The sequence below is a fragment of the Heterocephalus glaber genome, unplaced genomic scaffold (genome assembly GCF_053883595.1).
Source record: "Heterocephalus glaber isolate CG9 unplaced genomic scaffold, H.glaber_assembly_v1.0 deba00001594, whole genome shotgun sequence".
NCBI classification, from domain to species: Eukaryota; Metazoa; Chordata; class Mammalia; order Rodentia; family Bathyergidae; genus Heterocephalus; species Heterocephalus glaber.
Genome location: NW_028258369.1, coordinates 13,262,661 through 13,283,779, shown reverse-complemented (window position 1 = coordinate 13,283,779; position 21,119 = coordinate 13,262,661). Strand labels below are relative to the sequence as shown.

The window sequence follows — 21,119 nt, the reverse complement described above, 5'->3', positions numbered from 1 at the left end:
AAAAAAAAAAACAAGGATAAAGTTGAAGGACCCTTCACTGTCTGAGTCCAGGCTTACTGTTAATCTATAGTAATTAAGACAATATGGCATTGGCATTAGAATAGACATATACACTATTGGGACAAAGTAAAAAAATCCATAAATATTCCACTACATATAGTCAATTAATTTTTGACAAAGGCACCAGGGTAGTTCAATCTTGAAAGGATACCAATAGCCTTTCAACCAGTAGTGCTTAAGAAAAGACAAACTTCAACCTTTACCTTGTACCATATATTAAAGTTCATTTTAACTATATCATAAACCAAAATGTAAGCATGAAATGTATAAAAGTTCTAGAAGGCAAAATAAGAGAAAATTTGGGGAGTCTTGGGGTAGGCCCAGTATTCTGGTTTTTTTCTTGGAAGTTAAGTGTAGGAAAATTTATTGGGGAATAGGAATGGGGAATAAAAATAGCTCCTGAGAGATAGGAGGGGTCCCGAATGGGCTGCCAATGAGCCCACTTCTCAAGGTAGTTTTATAGAGCAAAGTTATGAAGGCTGGGTACAATGTGAGTAAAAAACTATAATCAATGTTAAGATTACATGTATAGTTGCTTAGGTAATATTGACCCAATAGTAACAAGGGTATATGGATGACATCACTAACTTTGGTTGATAATCTGTAGTATTAGTCTTCTTAGTCCTGGTTTTCTTAGTCTTAATAGTCTTAGTCATAGTGGTTTTAGTCTTAGTGGGTGGAAGAGGATGGCGCACCCCCAGTGAAATAATGGTCTATCTATACTGGAAAGCCCAAAAGGGTGGTACCAATAATCTCAAGCTTCTGTTCATCCCTTAAGGAAATATGCAAATCTGGCCATTGTTACTTTAACCTTCTTCAGTTGCACCTCCAGCCACAGCTTTGATGTGTTCTCATCCTCTGCATTGACTTCGTGGGCCCAGCCTTGTCTGACTGTCTGTAATATTTCTACCTTCCTTAGCTGTCTATATCATTCCCCTCTCTGAAGAAGCCTCCTCAACTCTGGTTAGGGGAGAAGGGCCATAGTTTCCATCTAACTGCTTCGAATTGAGAAGGGCTGATGTAGGGGAGACTGCAGTCAGGGCCCATCTCCAGAGAGCTAATCTAATGGGTGTCAGATAGATTCATGTTATAGGTTAGCAGTTATGAACTTTCTTTCCAAGGTTGAGCTGGTGGATCCTGGTAAAAGGAGTCTAGCACATTTGTCATTCATTCCATCATGTGCATAATCACTTGCAGCCTCATTCTGGAAACTTGGTTCTGGAATCCAGCAGCCACATAGAGAATTGCCTTGGACCAAACACTTGTAAACTGCATTATTTTGTCCTTGAGGGGTCTTGAACAAAATCAGCTAAGGATGGATATAATCCAGTAGAGGCTTTGATTACATCTGGCTTAGAAGCCTCACCCTTAGGATCTCCATCAAATGATCTCTGTGAAACCTCCAAAATGATAGGGGAATAGATGTAACTCCCAACATGCTAGATGTTAGATATGCCAAGTTCGTGTTCCCCAAAATCAACGAATGAATTCTAGGGAACAATGGAGGCTAAGAGTAGGAAAATTTATTGTGGAATAGGAATGGGGAATAACAATAGCTCCTGAGAGACAGGAGGGAGTCCAGAATGGGTTGCCCAGCTCAGTATTCTTAAAAAGGACACAAAAAACCCAAAGCATAAAAGAAAAATTTGTTAAATTAGACTTCATAAAATTAAAACTTCTGCTCTTACAGGTACAAATTCCCTATAATGAATGTTATCATTATGTATATCTAAAATGTACCAATAAATGTTTTGCTTCAGAAAAACCCACCTTCTGCTCTTTTAAAAACAATGTTAAAAAATGGAAGGACAAGTTGTACTTTGGAAGAAAATATGCAAAGCACATATTTCATGGAGGGTCTATATCTTAAATACAACTCATTCGTCAGAAGACACATGGCATATTAACACATGAAAGATGCTCAGGATTGTTAGTCATTAGAGAAATGCAACTTAAAACTACAAAGAGATACCACTACATGCCTACTAGAATGAGTGAAATGAAAAATTCTGACACTATTATGTATTGGTGAGGATGTGGAGCATTTGGAAGTTTTGCACATTGTTGATGGATGGAATAGGTTTGAAAGTTTCTTAAAAAATTAAACATATACTTAACATGCCACCCATCAATCCCTCTCAAGAGAAATGAACAATGTCCACACAAAGATGTGTACACAAGCAGTCGTGGCAGCTTTACTTATAATTACCAACACCAAAAACAACCCAAAGAAATACCCACCAACTTGTGGCTCCCCGTGACAACATGATACCAGTGTCATTCTGTTTTGTAATTCTTAGCATATAACTTCTTTGCTCTAAGCTACTTCATGATCCAGTATGGTGGCTTGGATCTCTAAGCATCCTATCCATAGTCAGGCAGTAGGACAGGTAAAGATAATTAAGGGAATTATCATTCCTGTAAAAAGACTTCCTGGAAGCCATACCTATATCTTTTTACATTTGATTGAGCAATACATAGTAAGTTGGCTACAGCTGATTGCTAGAGTCTGGGGTAATACACTTTTAAAATTAGACCATGATTATACCGAATAAAATTGAGGTTCTATTTTTAAAAGGAAGTATATGATAGTGGTTGTGATGGGCAAAAAACAGTGGCTATCACAAACTCGGAAAACAAATTGTGAATATGCTGTGTATTGTTGATCACCAAACATTTGGGCTTGGTTCACTCTCTGGTTCTCAAGATTCTCAAGAGAGTATGTTTATCTTTCATCTAAAAAACCAACACCTCTTTGATGTGCATCAGCCTCCTTTGAACGGGGGGTTACATAAATAATATATACCTTAAAATTGAGGACAGACTCATCAAACAGTGAACTGTTGGGCTTCAACTTTTACACATGTATATTTATTCAACAACTCATAGCATACACATATATCCAGAAAAGAATTAACTAATTCTTCTATGCTTCAGTCTTTAACATTGCAATGAGTGGTAAATGATCATCAAGTATGATTAACTTCATCAGTAAATTAGAGTTTGCCTTTTAAAGACTAAAAACGTAACTGAGCAAGAGACAGTAGGCAACAGATATAGTACCAGCACTTTTTTAGACAGCCGTAAAGCTTATCAAGTACCTTCTTACCCATTTTCCCATGTCTTCACAGTTTACCACTTCTCAGGGCCTAGAAGCTATAGACAACTGAGCAAATTTTGACCAGAAAGATACTGAAGCAGAAAACATTTTTCCCTACAAATAAAGTCATAAAATTAGAAAAGTATAATCTCATACTATTTGGAAGGAAATGCCTAGTTTTCTGGAGGAAAATTTTGAAATGGAATTTGCAGTTTTTATCACAGTTTTCCATGTTGCAAAGTATTTCCTCAGAGACAAAGTAGAGTTGATCATTTCTCTTTTGAAAGAAAACCTGATTTTTTATCATAAGTTTCTGCTATCTGGGGATTGATTTGGTGGATGCTACCCTGAGAGGTGGAGACCGGCTTTACTATGTTTTATCTAATACACTTGTTGCCTTTTATACCAGATATTCATTCGATAACTGATTAAAGTCTAAATTGGCAACCTAGTCAAGAGAAGGAAGAGCAAACTGTTCCATTTGCGAAGTGGAAGATAAAGGAATGGCAGCAGGACAAGTAACTGGTAAATACATCTGTGGTCCAGCTCTTAGAATAGGCAGGCTCTAATGTTGTAATCAAAACCACATGTACACTCTGGGAGGCTGATGCCAGAGAATCTCAAGTTTAAGCCCAGCCTGGGCAACTTAGTGAGTTAGTAAGACCCTGTCTCAAAAAAATGTAACAATAAGCTGGAGATGCAGCTCAGTGTAAAGTCCCTGGGTTCAAACTCTAGTACCACAAACAAAACAAAACAACACAACATGTCTCAGTCATCTATTGCTACAATAATGCTACATAACAAACCATCCCAAAATTCAGTCCCTTAAATCATTTATTTATACACAGGTGTGTGGGCTGGCATTTGGATTCTATAGACTGAGCTTGGCTAAGCTTGACTGTAAACTGCAGTTTGGGTCTAGCTCAGTTCTTGTGTCTCTCTTTCTTTTTTGACCAGCAGGCTAGCTCAACATATTCTCATGGCAAAGGAAGAAAAACAGAAGAGGTGAATGGAAATACCAACTGATCTAAGGTATAGGTTCACAACTAGCATACTCATTTTTTCCACATTACACTTGGCCCAAGAAAGTCATACGGCTAAGAAACACCATCAATAGATTATAGAAATATATTCACCTCTAGATGGAAGAAACACAGTGTAGAGGGGTAGCTAATCAGAAACAATAATTCAATACATATTGAGAATTAGCATTGCATTACTTCCACACATTTAGCTATTCCACCTAACTCCCACCAAAGACTGTAGCCACCAACTGTCTGGGAGTAATGTCATTAGGGATGTCAGCAATGATTTCTGAAAATTCTCTACTCCATAAAAGCAGCAAGGACACTGGCAAATATGGTCAAAATAAGCTTTTTTAGAACTCTGGAAATTAAGCAAAAGCTTACAGCAATCTGGGGAGCACTTATTGTTTTAAAAATGACTGAATCCCCATAAAAACAGTGAGGATTTTTGCCTTCTAACTCGCCTTATTCCCATCTTCATCTCCCCAGTTCTCTGGTAGCCTTGAAAACTTCCTGCAAGTGCAGTGATAGCCAGCAGCCTAGCAGCCACTGGCTTGGTCAGAACAGAGTTGGAGCTCTTTCAGAACCTCATTCTCAAAGAACTGTCACTATTTGACATATTTTACAATGTCTTAGAAAATCCCACTCAGAAGAGTTGTCTTTATTTGACCTGACTCCAAACTCATCCAGTGTGAAAAGTCTTCTTCTCAAAGGCCTTGGCCAAAAACAATCAGCAGTAATTGTTTAATATCACGGCTGCCCAAGGCAGTGGTATAAGTCAGGACCAATAATAAACTAACTAAAAACTTAAATGAAAAATCTAGGGAATGAGATATTCATGGAGGTTTTGAAAAACTCTGGCATATTCCTGGATATCTAGAAGACTGTCCATAAGTACAAGTCTGAGTTCATGCCTAGGGTTGCATAGCTGCTCAAGAAAGAACTGAGAACGTCCTAAGCTCTCAATTCTGGCTGACCTTGCAATTTTGGACAAGTATGCAGGGAAAGCTAAGGCAAAGTTCTAAACTAGCTCTGCAAATTAATGTACGGCTTGTAACAATCCAAGAAAAATGGCTGAATACAGATAAGAACAGTGAGAATGGACTGGTTAAGTATTAAAAGTGTATCCAAACATGCACAGAGAGCCCCTCAGCAAAGACTCAGAGACGTAATTGTTTCAAGGCACTTAACACATTCATGATGGGACCATAATTCATATGTCTCACTGCTTGGCAGCTCTGATTTGAATTTCATTGTCTGATGTTAAGTAGCTATGCACTGTTGGCTCAGGCTGCCCAATGGGACAGTCATGCATATACCACTGATAGTTTAAGCTGGCAGGAGCTTATCTGTTCAATCATTAGCGACTACTAAGTTAACTGAGTAGACATACCAATGGTCATATGGACAAAGAATAGAGACTACAAAATTAGTTCAGGAAGGTCTCTAAACAAAGAGCAGCCCCAACAAATGGCAACAAAAACAAATCCTGGTGACTTAATCACCTTCCTTGTCACTGAGACACAATAACCAACAATCACAATTTAAAAGAGGAGAGGTTTCAGTCCATAGTTGGCTGGCTCCAAGTCAGCATGGCAAAAAGAAGGACATGGCAGAGGAGAAGAGTTCATGCCATGGCAGCAGGAAGTAGAGAGTGAAGGGAGGAGCTAGCGAGGGAGATAAACCCTTCCTGGCCACCTCCCAGTGACTCACCTCCTTCACCAGACCCCACCTTCTAACAGCAAGTCAGCTGTAAGTTCCCATAACCGAATAAGTTTCCCAAACCCTCACCTATGAGCTCATGAGGCTCTTGGGAGATATCTAGATTTAAATCATACACTGGGGAAGAATCCAACTTCCAGATTTGCCAAAGTATATAAAATGACCATTTAAAAAATTATCTAAGACATGCAAAGAAACAAGAAAAAGGAGCAATAAAGGTGCAGAATAGTGACTGAAACCCTCACAAATTTGATGATATACATAATCTAAAAATCCAAGGATGAACTCCAAGTAGGTAAAACTCAAAAGAAAGCCACACCAAGACATCTCACAACCAAACTATTGAAAGCCAAAGATAATCTTAAACAGCAAGATAGAAACAACTTACCACATAGAAGGAATCCTCAATAAAGATTAGCAGCTAATTCCTTGATTTCCCACCAGAAACCACTGATGTTAGAAAATAGTGGAATTTAAAGTGCTGAAAGAAAGGCTATCATTCAAAAATTCTATACTCAGCAAAATTGTTTTTAAAAAATCAAATATCAAGACAGTCTCAAGTAAACAGAAATTGGATTTGTCACTGGCAGATCTGTCCTATAGGAAATACTAAATACTGAAGTGAAAGGATACTACATAGTAAGTTGAATCCACATGAGGAAATAAAGAGGTCCAGTAAAGGTAAAAGACAATGCATAAAGCAATAATTATAAATCTGTGTTGATGAATACATAATGTATAAAATGTAACTTATATGTAAATAACAGAAAGGAGACAAAAGGAAATAGAGCCACATAGGAGCAAAGTTCTTGTATATTATTGAAATTGAGTTGACATTCACCCAAAATAGATTTTTGTAAGTTGTTAATTATGATATCCAAAGAAATTGCTAAGACAATGACTCAAAAGGGAGAATGATATACAAAATACATCTGTGTAACAAAAAAGAAGGCAGTAGTGGAGTAATATGGAAACTAAAAATGCGTAAGATGCATAGAAAGCAAATAGAAAAATGGTAGCTGTAGGCTCTTCATTATTAGATGTAGGTCCTATATGTATATTACATTAAATATAAATGAATTACACACTCCAATCAGGGTAGTTTGGCAGAATGGATCAAAAACATGATCCAGCAATATGCTGCCTATAATAGATGTACTTTAGATTCAAGGATATAAATAGGTTGAAAGTAAAAAGAAAAGGATATATCATGCCAACAGTGATCAAAAAGACTAGAGTGACTATACTAATATCTGACAAAATAGACTTCATGAAATTGTTACCAGAGACAAAGAAGGATATTGTATAATGATGAAAGACCCAATTCATTAGAAAGATATACTAATCAGAAAAATCTGTTCACTTAATAGCAGAGACCCAAAATACAACAGGCAAAAGATCACAAAATTGAAGGGAGAAATAAAATGTATGGAATACTGTTGAAGCAGTACTTACAGAGAAATTTATAGCTGTAAATGTCTACCATAAAAGGAAGAAAAACATCTGGTCAATAACATAACCTACCACCTTAAGGAACTTAGAAAAACAAGAGCAAAGTAATGCAGAAGCTAGGAAATAAAGATTAGAGTAGAAATCAATGAAATAGAAAATCAAAAAATAATAGAGAAATATAAAAAACTGGGTCATTAAATAGATAAGAAAATTGATCACCTTTATTGGTCAGTTCTGTGATATGTTTTTATCCTTTATGTCCTTAGCTTTCTTTTCTCTCCCTTAGGTCTCTTTTCTCTTGTTGTCTACAGAGGTTATTTCTAATCTTCACTCTCCTCAGCATTGCCCCCACCACCACCACCTACACTGAATTTATGGAAATAAGTTGTCATCATTTTCAAAGGGACAATAAAAGTTATCAGATGGGAAATTCTTCAATTTCTGACCGCCAAACAGCTCTGGCTGATCCTGTAGATCTGGTGTCAGTCAGACTGTGAGGGAAGCCCTTGGAGATGACTTTTGAAAACAAATTCTGGACATTTAAGTGAGTGGTGGACAGATCAGTTTGGATAAACTAAGGAAGCCTGGACCTTTGCCCATTACCCCCAACAGAGGCAGGGTGGACCCTGGCTGCACTGCTTGGGATGGGCTCAAAAATGAGGTGCCTGTGTTTGCTGGTTAAAATTGTTCTCAGTGCCTGTCTTCCTGGAAAGGTTTCCCTCTCCTTGGGCATTTAAAGTGAGTCCAATATTTTCTGTGGCTTTCCCCTAATTCTTTTTTAAGGGATGTGGCTCTCTTTACATTCCATTTGCCAGGAATCTGGTTGTGAACCAATCTGCACACTGTTTAGCTGTCTGAAGGAGGAACAGAGTGCTTTTGAACAAATTCTGCTTTTGAAACTTTCTTGGAGTCTGCTTTTTGCAGTGCCCTGGCCTAATGTTGGAATGTCATGCCATGGGGATTGTTATTCATTAGTCATTCATTTCTAAGCTTGGAAGTAGGAGTGCTACACAGGGAGGAGAGGTTGGGTGGAGGAGAAGAAAGAGACATGCTTAGTTGTTGCTCTGGGTGTCTTAGACTTTTTGGTGTGAAAGTGTAGTGTATATACACAACTGGATTAAAAGGTTCTTAGAATTGGGGGAGTGTTTGGTTCCTGCATGCTTTGTTTGCTTGTTTAAAACCAGTGTATGTTGCTGTTTGCTATAGCAGTGAGAATGTTATGCCCTGTCTTCATTCTTGAAGAGAAATTATGTGTAGCTTTATATGAGTAATGAAATCCTTTCCCATGAAAGTGTTTTAGGCACTGAGGTATATGTGAACAAAAGAGATGTTGCTTTTATTGAAAGAAAAATGAACAAAGGAAAGCAGGAAGGAGGGAGGAAAAAAAAGAAGGGAGGAAGAGAGGACAGAAAAGAAAGAAAAAAACAAGCAAGCTATGGCTTCTTCTACTCTATTTTTAAAATTCCTTTGAGGTGAGCCTTCCTGATTATTATGCCTGGTTTTTAAAAATACATTTCTGGGTTCCAGCATGAGAGGGGGTTAAATCATTCCAAAGCTCTCTTTTGATGCTTTGATTTTCTCGCCCCTGGCATGGGTGATAATGGCAGTGGAGGGATTGGAAGTTGCTATTGGAAGAGAGGAGGGAGAGGTGTTGCTTTTGTTGCTACCCACAGAGTCCCTGAATATATTTCTCATCTAGTACCAGAGGGGTTGTGTTGTCAGTTAAGCCCAGAAGAAAGGTAACCACGGTGGCCAACACACAGACAGGTTGGGCTTATCTGTGACTCCAGTGACCATGGGCTACTCCCCAGGAAATGCAGTTTTTTTCACTGCTACTAATCCACAGCCTGCTGTAATGAGGGAAAATAATAAATGAGCCCAGAATGTTATGTTAGGTTTTAGCTCATTGACTTAAAAGGCTTAGGTATAATTTCCCTGAGATTTTTACAGTCATGAACATCTGCTCACAAGAGTCTGCAACATCTGCAGCACTTGTAGTCATTCTTTGCAAAGGACCATAAAGTTTATAGAGAAATGAATCCACCCAGACACAGAGGAGACCTGGCAGAACCACCTTGGTGGCTGAGAAGTTTGTTATTTTACATTTCAGCATGAGCTGCAGAACACCGTGTGCCTACAGTTAAGGACGGACGTGTGGAGCAAAGAGAGCTGGGATTTCTTCTTTGTCCTTCTCTACACACAAATGCACACCTCAGTCAACACTTAGTGAAGTCCTTGCTGTATTCTGGGTGCTTTCTCATGTTATCTTCTCTTTCACAGTAGCCTTGTTGGTAGCCATCCGCTCTTTCCACAATGATGTATGCATAGGTAGACAGACAATTTTAAATGTACATACTGAATTTGGAAATTTTAAGCCCTAAATTTTTAAGTTCCTGAGGTCCATATTCACAATTATGTAGCAAGAAGAAGAGGTAAATAGAGGCAAACTCATATCATGGACTAAATTGGGATGGGAGAGACCTCCATTCTGGTCTCAGCTCTGGGGCCCTTATACATAACTTGGTTTCTTTGGGCGTTCCAGTTTTCATTTATACAGTGAGAAGTTGGCTTTAATTTTCCCTGTCTCTTTTAGCTCTCAAGTGAAATAAACCAGGAACCCATATCTAGTCTGACCATAACCATGTAACATAAAATGTGTGGCAAGAAGGCAAGAAGGAACTAGGTCAAAATGTCTTCAAAAGTTTACTTTTGGATGAGAGAATATTGAGGGAGCACTAACTATTCTTTGTTCTTTTTGGAATCTTATAAATCTATAATGCATATATATCATATTTAATCTAAATAATGTAGAAATATTGAACTATTTGGTGAAGATAACACCATGCTTCCTTCATAATCTCCTTCTTCAGGTAGCCCATGATGGCAGCCAGACCAGTACACCATGCCCACTGAGTATTCCCTACTCAACCTTTGTCCCTCCAGATCACTCCCATGACACTGTCTTAGAAGTACTTACTCGTTGCTTTGGGTGTCTTAGACTTTTTGGTGTGAATGTGTGGCTTACATACACAACTGGATTAAAAGCTTCTCAAGATTGGGACTATGGATCTTCTACTTGTTTGTTTTGTTTTTTTTCAAACCACTCTGCACTTACAGTTGTTTGTTGATGGAGCGAATGAGTGAAAGATTACATTCCAATGTCTTAGATTTAGGAGTTTCTTACCTCACCCAGCAAACAAAACTGATTGGACTTTGAACTAGGGGTCAAGATAGGATCAAGAAACTTTCATCAATGCGGCTGCTGACCACCAAAACCTTGTAGTCTGGCAGAGGTTATACATATATATGAATGTCTGCAATTAAAAGTTGTTATGGAGGGTGCCACAGGACTGATGGAAACTTCAGAGCACAGGATCCCTGAGGAGGGAGAATTTGCTTCCAATAACACATCAGGGAAATTATACCTGACATTATTGGAACCTCACAAAACATTCCCCGGTCTCCCTCTGATTTTCGGCCCAGCTGTAGTGGATAGTTCCAGGCAATCTCAGGGTCATGCTGACAGTGTCTCACCTCAAGTCAGCACATGTGGCTTTCTGCCTTAGGGCTTTCTCTAATGCTTTGGAGCTGGCTTGGTCTGTGTCCAACAGCAGCCTGAAAGTGTGGGGGAGGTACTAGCCTCCGGGGTAACTCTCACCCATAGATGATGGGAGTTGGTGGCTAAAGACTCCAGGCTCTGATTCTGTGAAGAACAGACAGTTCTGAGAGGTATCCCATAGCTTCCTGAGGATCCCTGTGGAATAGAACTCTCACTGCCTGTAGCAGTGATCTCATTAAAGCGCCCTTATATTGGCTTTTCCTCTATTTCTCTTTTACTTTCTTCACTTATTTACTTAATATCTGTACTCAAGTCCTTGTCTTGGGCTCTGTTTTTATGAGAAACTAAACTAAGGCAGAAACCATTATGAATTAGGAGCCACTTGAACTGGGCCTTGTCCACTGGCAAAAGCAAGAAGGGGGAAGGGTTGGGTATCAGCATGTTGGGAAGGTACAGAGAGCACAGGATATGCTTAGTGTAGTAGTGTCAAGGTTTCTCCTATCAAGATTTACAGTCTATTCTCTGTCCCTTGAATCTGTGCTGGCCTTCGGCTTGCTTTGTCCACGAAAGTGCTGCAGAAGTGAGGTTGTGTGACTTCGGAGCTTGGGCCTGAAGCACCTTGGTGCAATTCTGCTCTCATTCTTTATAAAGCTACCACTGCCATGTTTAAAAGCCAAGGCTGGCCCGCTGTTGCACAAGAGATCAAATGAAGCCCAAGCTTTTCCAGCTGAGGAAACCTCCACCACCCTAGTCACTCACCCCAACAGCTGACCACAGACACATGAGTGAGCACAGCTGGACCAGAAGACTTCTCAGGGGAGCTCAATGCAAATCACCAATCAGATAAACCATGCGCTAAATAAATGGTGCTTCTCTATAAGCCACTGCTTTGGAGTGGTTTGCTATGCGACAAAAACTAAATGATATATCTGGGGTGAAACTGGGTCATCCTGATTAGTCAGAAGATAGCACCCATGACTTAGATTGAGGCTAGATTAAGGTGGGCTTTGAATGACATCCTAAAGAGTTTGGATTGAGTAGCTAAAGAGGTATTGTGGAGGAGACAGCTGGTTAGCTACTGAAGATTTAGGTTTCCCATGCTGTAGTGTAGAGTTATTGCCGGAAAGGGCTCCCAAGCCAGAGGCTGTATTTCTCATCTTTCTTTGCGCATGACTCGTTCTCTCCCCAAGAATATCGGTGTCAGGGGTATGGATCACATTTACTTGAGATGGCTAGGTATTAGGTATGGGATTCTCCTTGCTCTCCCTGCATCCTTTGTGGCAGCTGGATGATAACTAAACCCATAGAATGGTAGAATGTCAAGATGGATGCAACCTGGATTCCCGCATCCCTCCTTAGAGATTTAATTAAAAGGTGATTTAAGCTGGGTGTGATGGTGCACACCTGTGATCCCAACATTCTGGGAGGCTGAGGCAGGAGGGAGAGAAAGTTTGAGCCAAGCCTGGGTAACTCAGCAACTTAGTGAGACCCTGTCTCAAAATTTTAAAATATTTTACAAAGGGCTGGGGCTGTAGCTCAGTGCAAAGGCTTTGAGTTTAATCCTCTGTTCTGAAAAAGAAAGGAGATTTAATTAAGGAGATAATGACCTGGATATGGTCTTGTCCATGACCACACACACACACACACACACACACACACACACACACACACACACACACAAAGCACCAAAGTAGAGGGTCCTTTCAAGTTAGGTATTGTCCTTCCGGGTGAGGAAACCAGTTAAAGCGTGGATAGTCTCACCATGCACAAGAAAACCTTTATGCCTAATTTGTTTCTTCCTGTTTAGTTGTGAATTAAGAAAGCTGATCCTAATATTCCAGGACTGGAATCTGAAAAGTCCAGTTCTTCAAAAACATCCGAAGGTTTTTTTTCCCTGAAATTTCTTTTTATTTTATTTTATTTTTTGAGACAGGGTCTTGCTATGCAGCGGAAGTTTCTTTTCAAAGAATAATATTAATAATATCACATGCATCAGAGAGACTTTGTCCCTTCTCTGAGTCTGGGATACCTTTCTTTTCTCCCATATATTACTGAGATCCTTTTAGACTAGGATCACAGAATAGTTGCCACCATTTGGCGGTTTTTAGTCTTTTTTGGATATGGACACGGGTTCCCTGAAAAAACCGGGAAGGTCTTTTGTGAATTTTCCTGGGGAAAGTTTAGGTGGAGTTCATTTCTATTCGCTCTGGGAGCAATTCCAGACCTGTTGGTAGGGGTGTGGAGCCACTTGCTTCTGAAAGAGAGTCGTCTCTTAGAATCACTCCTCGGGACAACAAGCCACCTTGGGCACCTCAGAGCCACTGCTGCAAGTAGCTTGGCTTCCTGGTGCCATCATTTGGCGCTCTCTGCCAGACTTCCCAGACTGGGCCTGCCAGGCAGTGGAAACTTCACAGGACATCCTTGGCCCCAGCTGTCTGTCTGTCTGTCTGGGCATTCGCTTATTGCCTGGGGCCACACGACCAGACACTCAGCCAACAGGTCCCCCAGCATCTACTCCTTCCTCAAGGAGCCTGCTTGTCAAGTAGCCTTGACCTGTCCTACCCAAGCCAAGCCCAGACTTGGACATTACACCAAGGGCAGCTGGAGCTCCTCAGCCGTGCTTCATGGTGGCCTTGGAGTGCTTTTGCCTCCCATCCGGCTCTCAGAGTCCCTGGAATGTTGAGAAAGAGCTTTGACCTAGACCTGGCTCACCTCACACCATAACTAATGAGTTTATTATAGCATGCAATAAGCCTCAAACCGGTTTGACTCAGATTCTTAAAGGACCAGTTCTAAGCATTTCATGTCACCCTAGTAGAAGCATGGTGTTAATTTGATTTGAGAACCTCTTTCTGGCATTGAAGTGGACAAAATGTGCCTTCAGTTTCCCACAGATTCACTTTAGGTCTTTCAAGGAATTTGAAATCCCTTCTAATATCTGAGCTAATATGACTGATATATATGTTTGGCACTGGGGATTGAACCCAGGGCCTTCACACTGAGCTACATTCCCTGCCCTTTTTATTTTTAAATTTTTATTTGAGACAAAGTTTTGCTATATCGCTAAGTTGCGTGGGCTGGGCTGGACTTCTAATCCTATTGCCTCAGCTTCCCAGAATGATGGGATTATAGGTGTGCCCCATCACACTTGGCTTCTTATGTACCCATGTTAAGAGCTGATCTAAGAACAACACCAAGACTGAAATATTGACTGCCCCTATAATGAGAAGTTGGTTGGTGATAATGATAATAATACCAAGCAACACTTTTGAGTTTGTCATTACATTTCATGCTCATTGAAAAATAAATTATATAGTATCTTATTGAGTCCTAATGATACCATTGCCCTGTGAGGTAGATATTATTCCACTTTATTGATGAGTAAACAGGACAAAGATGAAGTAATTTAGCAAATTTCAGAAAATACAACAATTGGGTAGCCATGCTTGGGATCGAGGCCATGTGTTTGAGCTGTTAGCTCTTTGCTCTCTTGCATCTTAGTGAGTAGCAGACAGGCCCTAGTTAGATGGGCTTTCCCTCTTAACTAAATCTGGGAGAAGTGATAGTGGGATTTTTCTTCAATAATTAAAAAAAAACTATTGGAAGGTATTTATTTTGATTACACCAGTCAATGTCAGCTCTTTGAAGCAGAAAAATTATAATAACTTTCTAGATTTCTAGAATATAAAATTCGATCATAATTTTACTACCTAGGGATAATCATTGTTAATGCTTGAATATCTTATTTTATTTTCAATATCTTCTAATATTTCATTAATAATAAAAATAATTTTAGAAAGTACAAAGAATCAAAAAGATGGAAATAAAATTTATGTCAAATTCTACTGTATTATTAGCTTTCCAGAATCTGTGTATGTCTGTGTATCACATTGCTTTATAATCCGAACTTTGTACTTTAATAATATTTTGTAAATATCTTTGATCTGAAAGTACCTTGCATGACACTTCAGTTAATTTTCCACTTCAGTACAACAAATTGCTAAAAACAACACACATTTATTGCCTCATTGTTTCCTTGGGTCTAGAGTCCAGCCCCAACTTACCTTGATCCTCTGCTCAAGGTCTCACAAGGCTGCCATCATGGTGTTGACTAGACTGTGTTCTCAAATGGAGGTTTGAGTATGGTGGATTTCCTGTTCGAGTTCATACAGGCTGTTTTCTATGAACATTAATCATTGTATGTCACCATTATTGGATTAAGAAATGCCTAACAGATTAGTAAGTGTGCTTCTGGGTGTGACTAGGTGGGTCACAGAGGCATGGCCTTGGGTACCATATCTGGTCCCTCACCTGTTCTTCCCTGGCACTGTTCCCCTCCTCTGCTCCCTGGCCTCCATGAACTAAGCAGCTTTGCTCCACCACTCCCTTCCGCCATGATATTCCTGACTATGGAGTGAATCCCCCAAATTGTGAGCTAAATTAAACTTCTTCTCTTTTAAGTCATGTCAAGTATTGTGTCCAGCAATGGGAAAGCTAATTGATATATTGCCAAGTTAATTTTCTTGAGGCTGTGGGACTGAGGGCCTGGATTCTTGCTGGCTATTGGTTGAAGGCTGCCTTCAGGCCCTAGAGCAGTGATGGAAAGGAACCTTTCAGAGTTTCAATGATAGCAGACAGCTGGCTGTGGCATGCGTGCCATAGGTTCGCCAACACTGCCCTGGAAGCTTCTCACACATTTCCCTGCCATGTAGCCTCCTCTGTGGTTGGCTCACAATATGGCAGCTTGTTTCTTCAAGGCCACTGGGGAACATTCAAGATCCAAACTGTAGCAATCACTGTTATAGTTAAATATTTTCATAGGCCCTTAATTACTTCCTTTTCGTGAATTGTAGGAAATGCTTTTGCTGGGTCAGAAAGTTCACACACTTTAGAGGCAATTAATAGTGTGGTATTAGAGGGCACTGGAAGCATTTTAATGAACTAAACCAAGTTAATATTTATAAAGTGCTGGAGTAGTGCTTAACACACTGGAAGGACATATATGTACATATCGAGTAAAATGAATAAAAAAAGAATTGAATGTTTTCACTTTCATCCTCATAATAATACTGTGAGATAGGTCTGAAGCTATTTGCAATTTAATAGAACAAGATGAGGCCAGAGGGTAAGGAGCGAGATTACTGAATTGATTACCTGAGCCTTGTCTAGCTCCTCCACTCATCAAGCATGTAACTATAAGCAAATTCTTTTTCCTGAGTTTAACTCTCTCCTCCTCCACCATTTTGCTTCAGGGAGCCAATGCTCGGGCAAGTACAGTACTTGGAAGCAGTGGAGCAGTGAGTCTCACCCTTGGCTACACAGTGGGGTCACCTGGGGAGCTTTAAAAATTAGCCATGCCTGGGTCCTGGCCCTAGAAATGCTGATGTAATTGGTCTGGGCTGTGGCCTGGGCATCAGGATTTTTTCAAAGCTCCCCAGGTGAGTCTAATGTGCAGCCAGGGTTATGATCCACTACTAGAGTCACCCACACTTGCAAGGGATTATTTCTTTATACAGCTGAGGAAGCAACATTCAGTTCTTGCTCTCTGCTCTCAGCCGTCAGGAAGTGGCCCGCTAGGGTCAGGCTGGAAACAAACCTTTGTCTTGAACTCCAGTGTTGACTCAGTCTGCAAACTTAGTTTGGGAAGCCATCAATTACCTGCTGTTTCACCCTCCACTGTGGGTCCCTGGGCAGCAGGACGTCAGCATCAGCCAGGCTGGCAGGGTTGCTTTCCAGCAGAGTCTGCTGCTGCTGCTGCTGTTTTTCTAGGAGCCAAAGTGGATCGTCACGTCAGAGCGGCAGCATCCTGCTGCCTGTCAGTCACAGCTGCATGACAGAGGCTGAGGGACCAGACTCCTGGCTGCCTGCCACTGGAGCTGGGTAGCAGATTTGCTGAGGTGTCTTTGGGGCCAGGCCAGCTTTCCAGCTCACCGTGAAGGCTGGAGATGAATTTCTCAGAGCGGCCAAATGCAGCGCAAAATGAACCCGATCAATCAATGCAATGAGAGCCTTCGTCAAGTTGCCCCAGTGTGAAAGACAAGGCCAGGACCAGGCCCTGTCTTTTTCCTGCATCTGGTAGATCGGGGGAAGTAAATGAGTCCACCATTTTGCTGAGGTCAGACACTACCCAGTGGTTACGGGGAAAATCGTGGTGTAGAGAAGTTCCTAGCCAAAGTCCAGAAAGAAAAATGGAGAAGTCATGTTTAACTCAGGCCTGCCTTGTGCAAGTCATTGTGTGGACACATCAGATGTGTAATATCACTGAATCTGAGCGTGACAACAACCATGAGAATTCTATGTCATTATCTCCATTTCACAGACAAAGAATTGGAGCCCAAGAGGTGCAGGATCCTTGTGAGGCCATGTAACTAGCAAATGACAAAACCAGAATCCATGCATTGACCTCTCAGCCTGCAAAGCCCTTGTTCTTTCCACACCACTCTGATTCTCAAATTGAGAAGGGAAATTTTTGATCCAAGTAGCTAATTTGTTTGCTCATTTTCTCACTTATTAGGATTATTGCCATCATGGCCCATCATCCTTGGCCCAATTGTGAAACATTTAAGATTGCTTATGTATTGGTATACCTTCCCCACTGAATTAATGTAGGCCATGTTAATTCCTATAACCGACAAACTCCCAGAGCTCAGGGACCTAACATGATAGACATTTATTTCTTGTTCATATAAAGTCCAAATGGCCATGTAGGGCTGAGGGTTTTGCTCCATGCAGGCATGCAATCTGCCTGAGGCTCCATCCTCCCCTAGGGCTTCAGTGTTGGCCACTAGGGAAGGGAGTGTGGAGGGTCCTGTAGGAGGTTCCACCACCAGATGAGGACACAACACACCTCACTTCTATCCACATCCCATTAACCAGAATTCAGACACATGTTGTCACCTAATGGCCTGGGGAATGTATCCAGCTGTGTGCTACTGATAACAAGGACAACGGGTTTTAGCGAACATTTGGTAATCCTTTCCTCAGCCACAGATGCCCCTGAGGTCTCTTCCTTCCTGAGGCCTCACCTTCTTGACCTCACCCTCACCCTCTCCAGAAAGCCATTTTGTGGTTCGTGTCTTGCCTCCTCTGACTGACAATGACCTTCCACCAAATCTCTACTCACTGTGCACAGGTCATGGCAGGAGCACCAAGGGGAGGCCTCCTTCTGAGGCCTCCTTGCACCCAGGTGGCACTCAGGCCACAAACTGTGGGCATCTCAGGATATGTCTGGACCATCTTCTGCCAGCGCTTCAGAGCAGGGAATCAGTAATGGAGAGGCTGCCGACCTTTGGCTTCACTCTTCATCCGACTAATGATGATGAATCAGTGTCTCCGACTCTGAGGGCCCTGACTGTTTTGCCTGCAGTGTCCTCTCCTCAGTGTGTTTTCTTTTTTCATCAGCTCTGCTAACTTCAGGCCTCAGGGAAAAATGGGCTTTCCAGAGATGGACAGGAGGGATTTTTTACACCTGCCAATTCTGCTAATGAGTCTGCTAAGCCACTATCTGCTTTCTGGTGGGATAAAATGAAATGAAATGTGCAATCTGGCTTAAATGTAGTCATTTGTGATGATATAAATGGACCCTTTAGGAGACATTCAGACTTTCATCTGGTGAAAACTTGTCTCTCAGCACATCTCCAACTCCATGAGGACAAGGACTTAGGCAGGCTCCTTAGCTTTCCGTCGGTGCCAGGCTGACATCTTTGACTCCTTCTCTCTGTGAACAAGGCCTGTGGCCCTCCAAGGATGACCCAGCCTTCTCTGGGCTCCTATTGCTGCAGACCTCTAGTTGTCTGCTGAGGCATCAGTTTGCCCTCTGCAGGGGGACAATATCCTGCCGAGGTGGGCTTGCAGCAGCCACTCTGGATCTGAGCTACGTGCCAAACTCTACAGGGACAGAAGGCATCTTGCAAAGATAAGGGACTGCTCTGCTCCATCCTATTGTGCCACCCCTTTGACTTCAGGTGGAGCAATTCAGGTTTGCTGTAGGCTGTCTCTTCTCTCGGTGTGGCTGCCATTGATCCCAGAAAGGGAAATTCAGGACACATGCCTGCTACTGCCTCTTCACCTCAGGCTTTCCTTCTGTTTCCCATAAATTCTTAGGAGGCAAAAGGGTTCACCTTTACGTTTACTTCCCCTTTGTCACAGTTCCTTCGGCCTGCCTCCATAGGCCTAATGGTCCTGAGTGGAGGATGAGTGGACATTTGGAACTCCATGAAGGTGTTTGCTGCCAAACTGCAGGAGGTAGGATGGGGTTGGAGGACAGGGGTAGAGATGGAGATTATCCTTTAGAGACAAATTGTTCAGCTTAGTTAGGTATTCGTGAAATAGATGTACCCACAGGGCAATACCATGGCTTATATTTTTGGTAAATAAATAAGGCATCTAAGTGGAAGAAATAAGCAAGGCCAAAACCTAAAGACAATTCTAAAAAAATATAAATCTGAAATGCACTCATGGCTTCACTTTAACTTATCTGTCTGCATAACCTTCTTCATTTATGTAGTAGGTAGCTTTCCTCCCCAGATGACCTTTGTTCTTCTAGTTTCCAGATTTATTTTTTTTAAGAGTGGGAAAATTTATTGGGGAATAGTAATGCAGAATAGGAATAGTTCCTGAGAGACAGGAGGGGTCCTGAATGGGTTGCCAACGAGCCCACTTCTGAAAAAGTTTTATAGCCCCAAATCACAAGGGGTGGGTACAGTGTGGGTCAAATTACAGTCAACCAATAAGATTACAAATATAGCCACTTAGCCAATATTGATCCAATAGTAGCAAGGGCATATTGATGACATCATTAACCTTGGTCAATAATCTATAGTCTTAGTCTTAGTGGGTGGGAAAGGATGGCCCACCCCTAATGAGCTAATGGTTTATTTATATGGGAAATTTCAAAAAGGTGGTACCAATATCTTAAGCTTCCATAGGAAAGTATATAAATCTGGTCATTGTGACTTTAGTCTTTTCCACATGGGCCTCCAGCCACAGTTTTTGTTGTGCTCTCATCTTCTGCACTGACTCCCTCGAGGGCCTAGCCCTATCTGACTACCTATAACATTTCTACCTAATTTAGCTGTCTAGAATATTCCCCCTTCTGAAGAGGTATCTCTGACTGCCTTTAGGGGAGAAGGGGTGTAGTTTCCATCTAGCTGCTTCAAGCTGAGAAGGCTCGGTGTAGGGGAGACTGCAGTCAGGGGCCTTCTCCAAAGAGCTAATATAACGGGGCCTTGGCTAGAAGTCATGTTGCAGTTTAACAATTATGAACTCCCTTTAAAAGGTTGATCTAGTGGTGCTTGCTTCGGCAGCACATATACTAAAAGGTTGATCTAGTGGATCCCGGTAAAAAGGAGTCTGGTACATTTGTCATTGGTTACACCTGCATGATCACTTGGAGTTTTGGGAGCCACTAGGCAAGAACAAACACATTTTCCAAGAAATTAAAGCATGTATAATCAAAGCACAAGTACTAGAATGAAAGGCAAGTTGGGGAAAGAGCCATGTCCAGAAACTGCTCTTAAGGGACTGGAATAGGGATTGTAACCAGTTGGCTCTTAGATACCTCTACTGATGGAGGTTATGTATAAGTCTGATTTTTTTGTTTGGGGTACCGGAGATTGAACTCAGGATCTTGTGCTTGTGAGGCAGGCAGCAGCACCACTGAGCTAAATCCCCAGCCCTAAGTCTGATATTTCTTGTCTCAAGTCCCTCTAGTTTTATCTGGAAGAAGATGGAGAGTTTGGTGGTTTTGAAGGACAATTTTAGCTAAGGAATTTAGAGACTCTTGTTGAGCTTTTATAGCTTCCACCAGAGTTTTTTTAACCTCACTGAACCATAAAAGTGGTCAGCTACCACTGTAGCCAGAAACTGCCAGAAGGGGCCAGTGATTGGAGCTCCTTTTTATATCTTGGTTTTATTATTATGGTATTGTTTTTATACATCTTTCGGTTATACTTTTCTGTTGGGTGTTTAAGACTATGTTAAAGTGAGACCTGTGTTAATCAAATTAACCTCTTGCTGTCTATCAAAGTCAGTTAAGTCTCTTCAGGCATTACTTTTGGAACCAAGTACAGAGCCTCTCATCTCCTCTGTCAGTGTCAGCTGTCAGGATGGGTCACTCTTACTTGACCATATTGCTTTCTGTGAAAGCCCTGGAGAATTGTTGCTCTTTGGTGACCCTCTTTTTTGGCACACTGTATATTTG

The 21,119-nt window shown here is 41.2% G+C and overlaps 1 protein-coding gene across 10 annotated transcripts in view; it reads left to right on the top strand.

The window, feature by feature from the left end:
* The window catches only part of Reps2 (RALBP1 associated Eps domain containing 2), a 384,213-nt gene that overhangs the window by 292,971 nt on the left and 70,123 nt on the right, over window positions 1-21,119 (top strand). The window contains exon 18 of one of the 10 annotated variants that reach the window (XM_087193684.1): window positions 3,570-3,599. The exons of the other annotated variants lie outside the window; for them this stretch is intronic. Coding sequence (XP_087049810.1) covers window positions 3,570-3,584 — 15 coding nt within the window. The 3' untranslated portion in view covers window positions 3,585-3,599. Of the gene's footprint in view, window positions 1-3,569; window positions 3,600-21,119 lie in introns of those variants that run through there. 10 annotated transcript variants of the gene reach the window in all.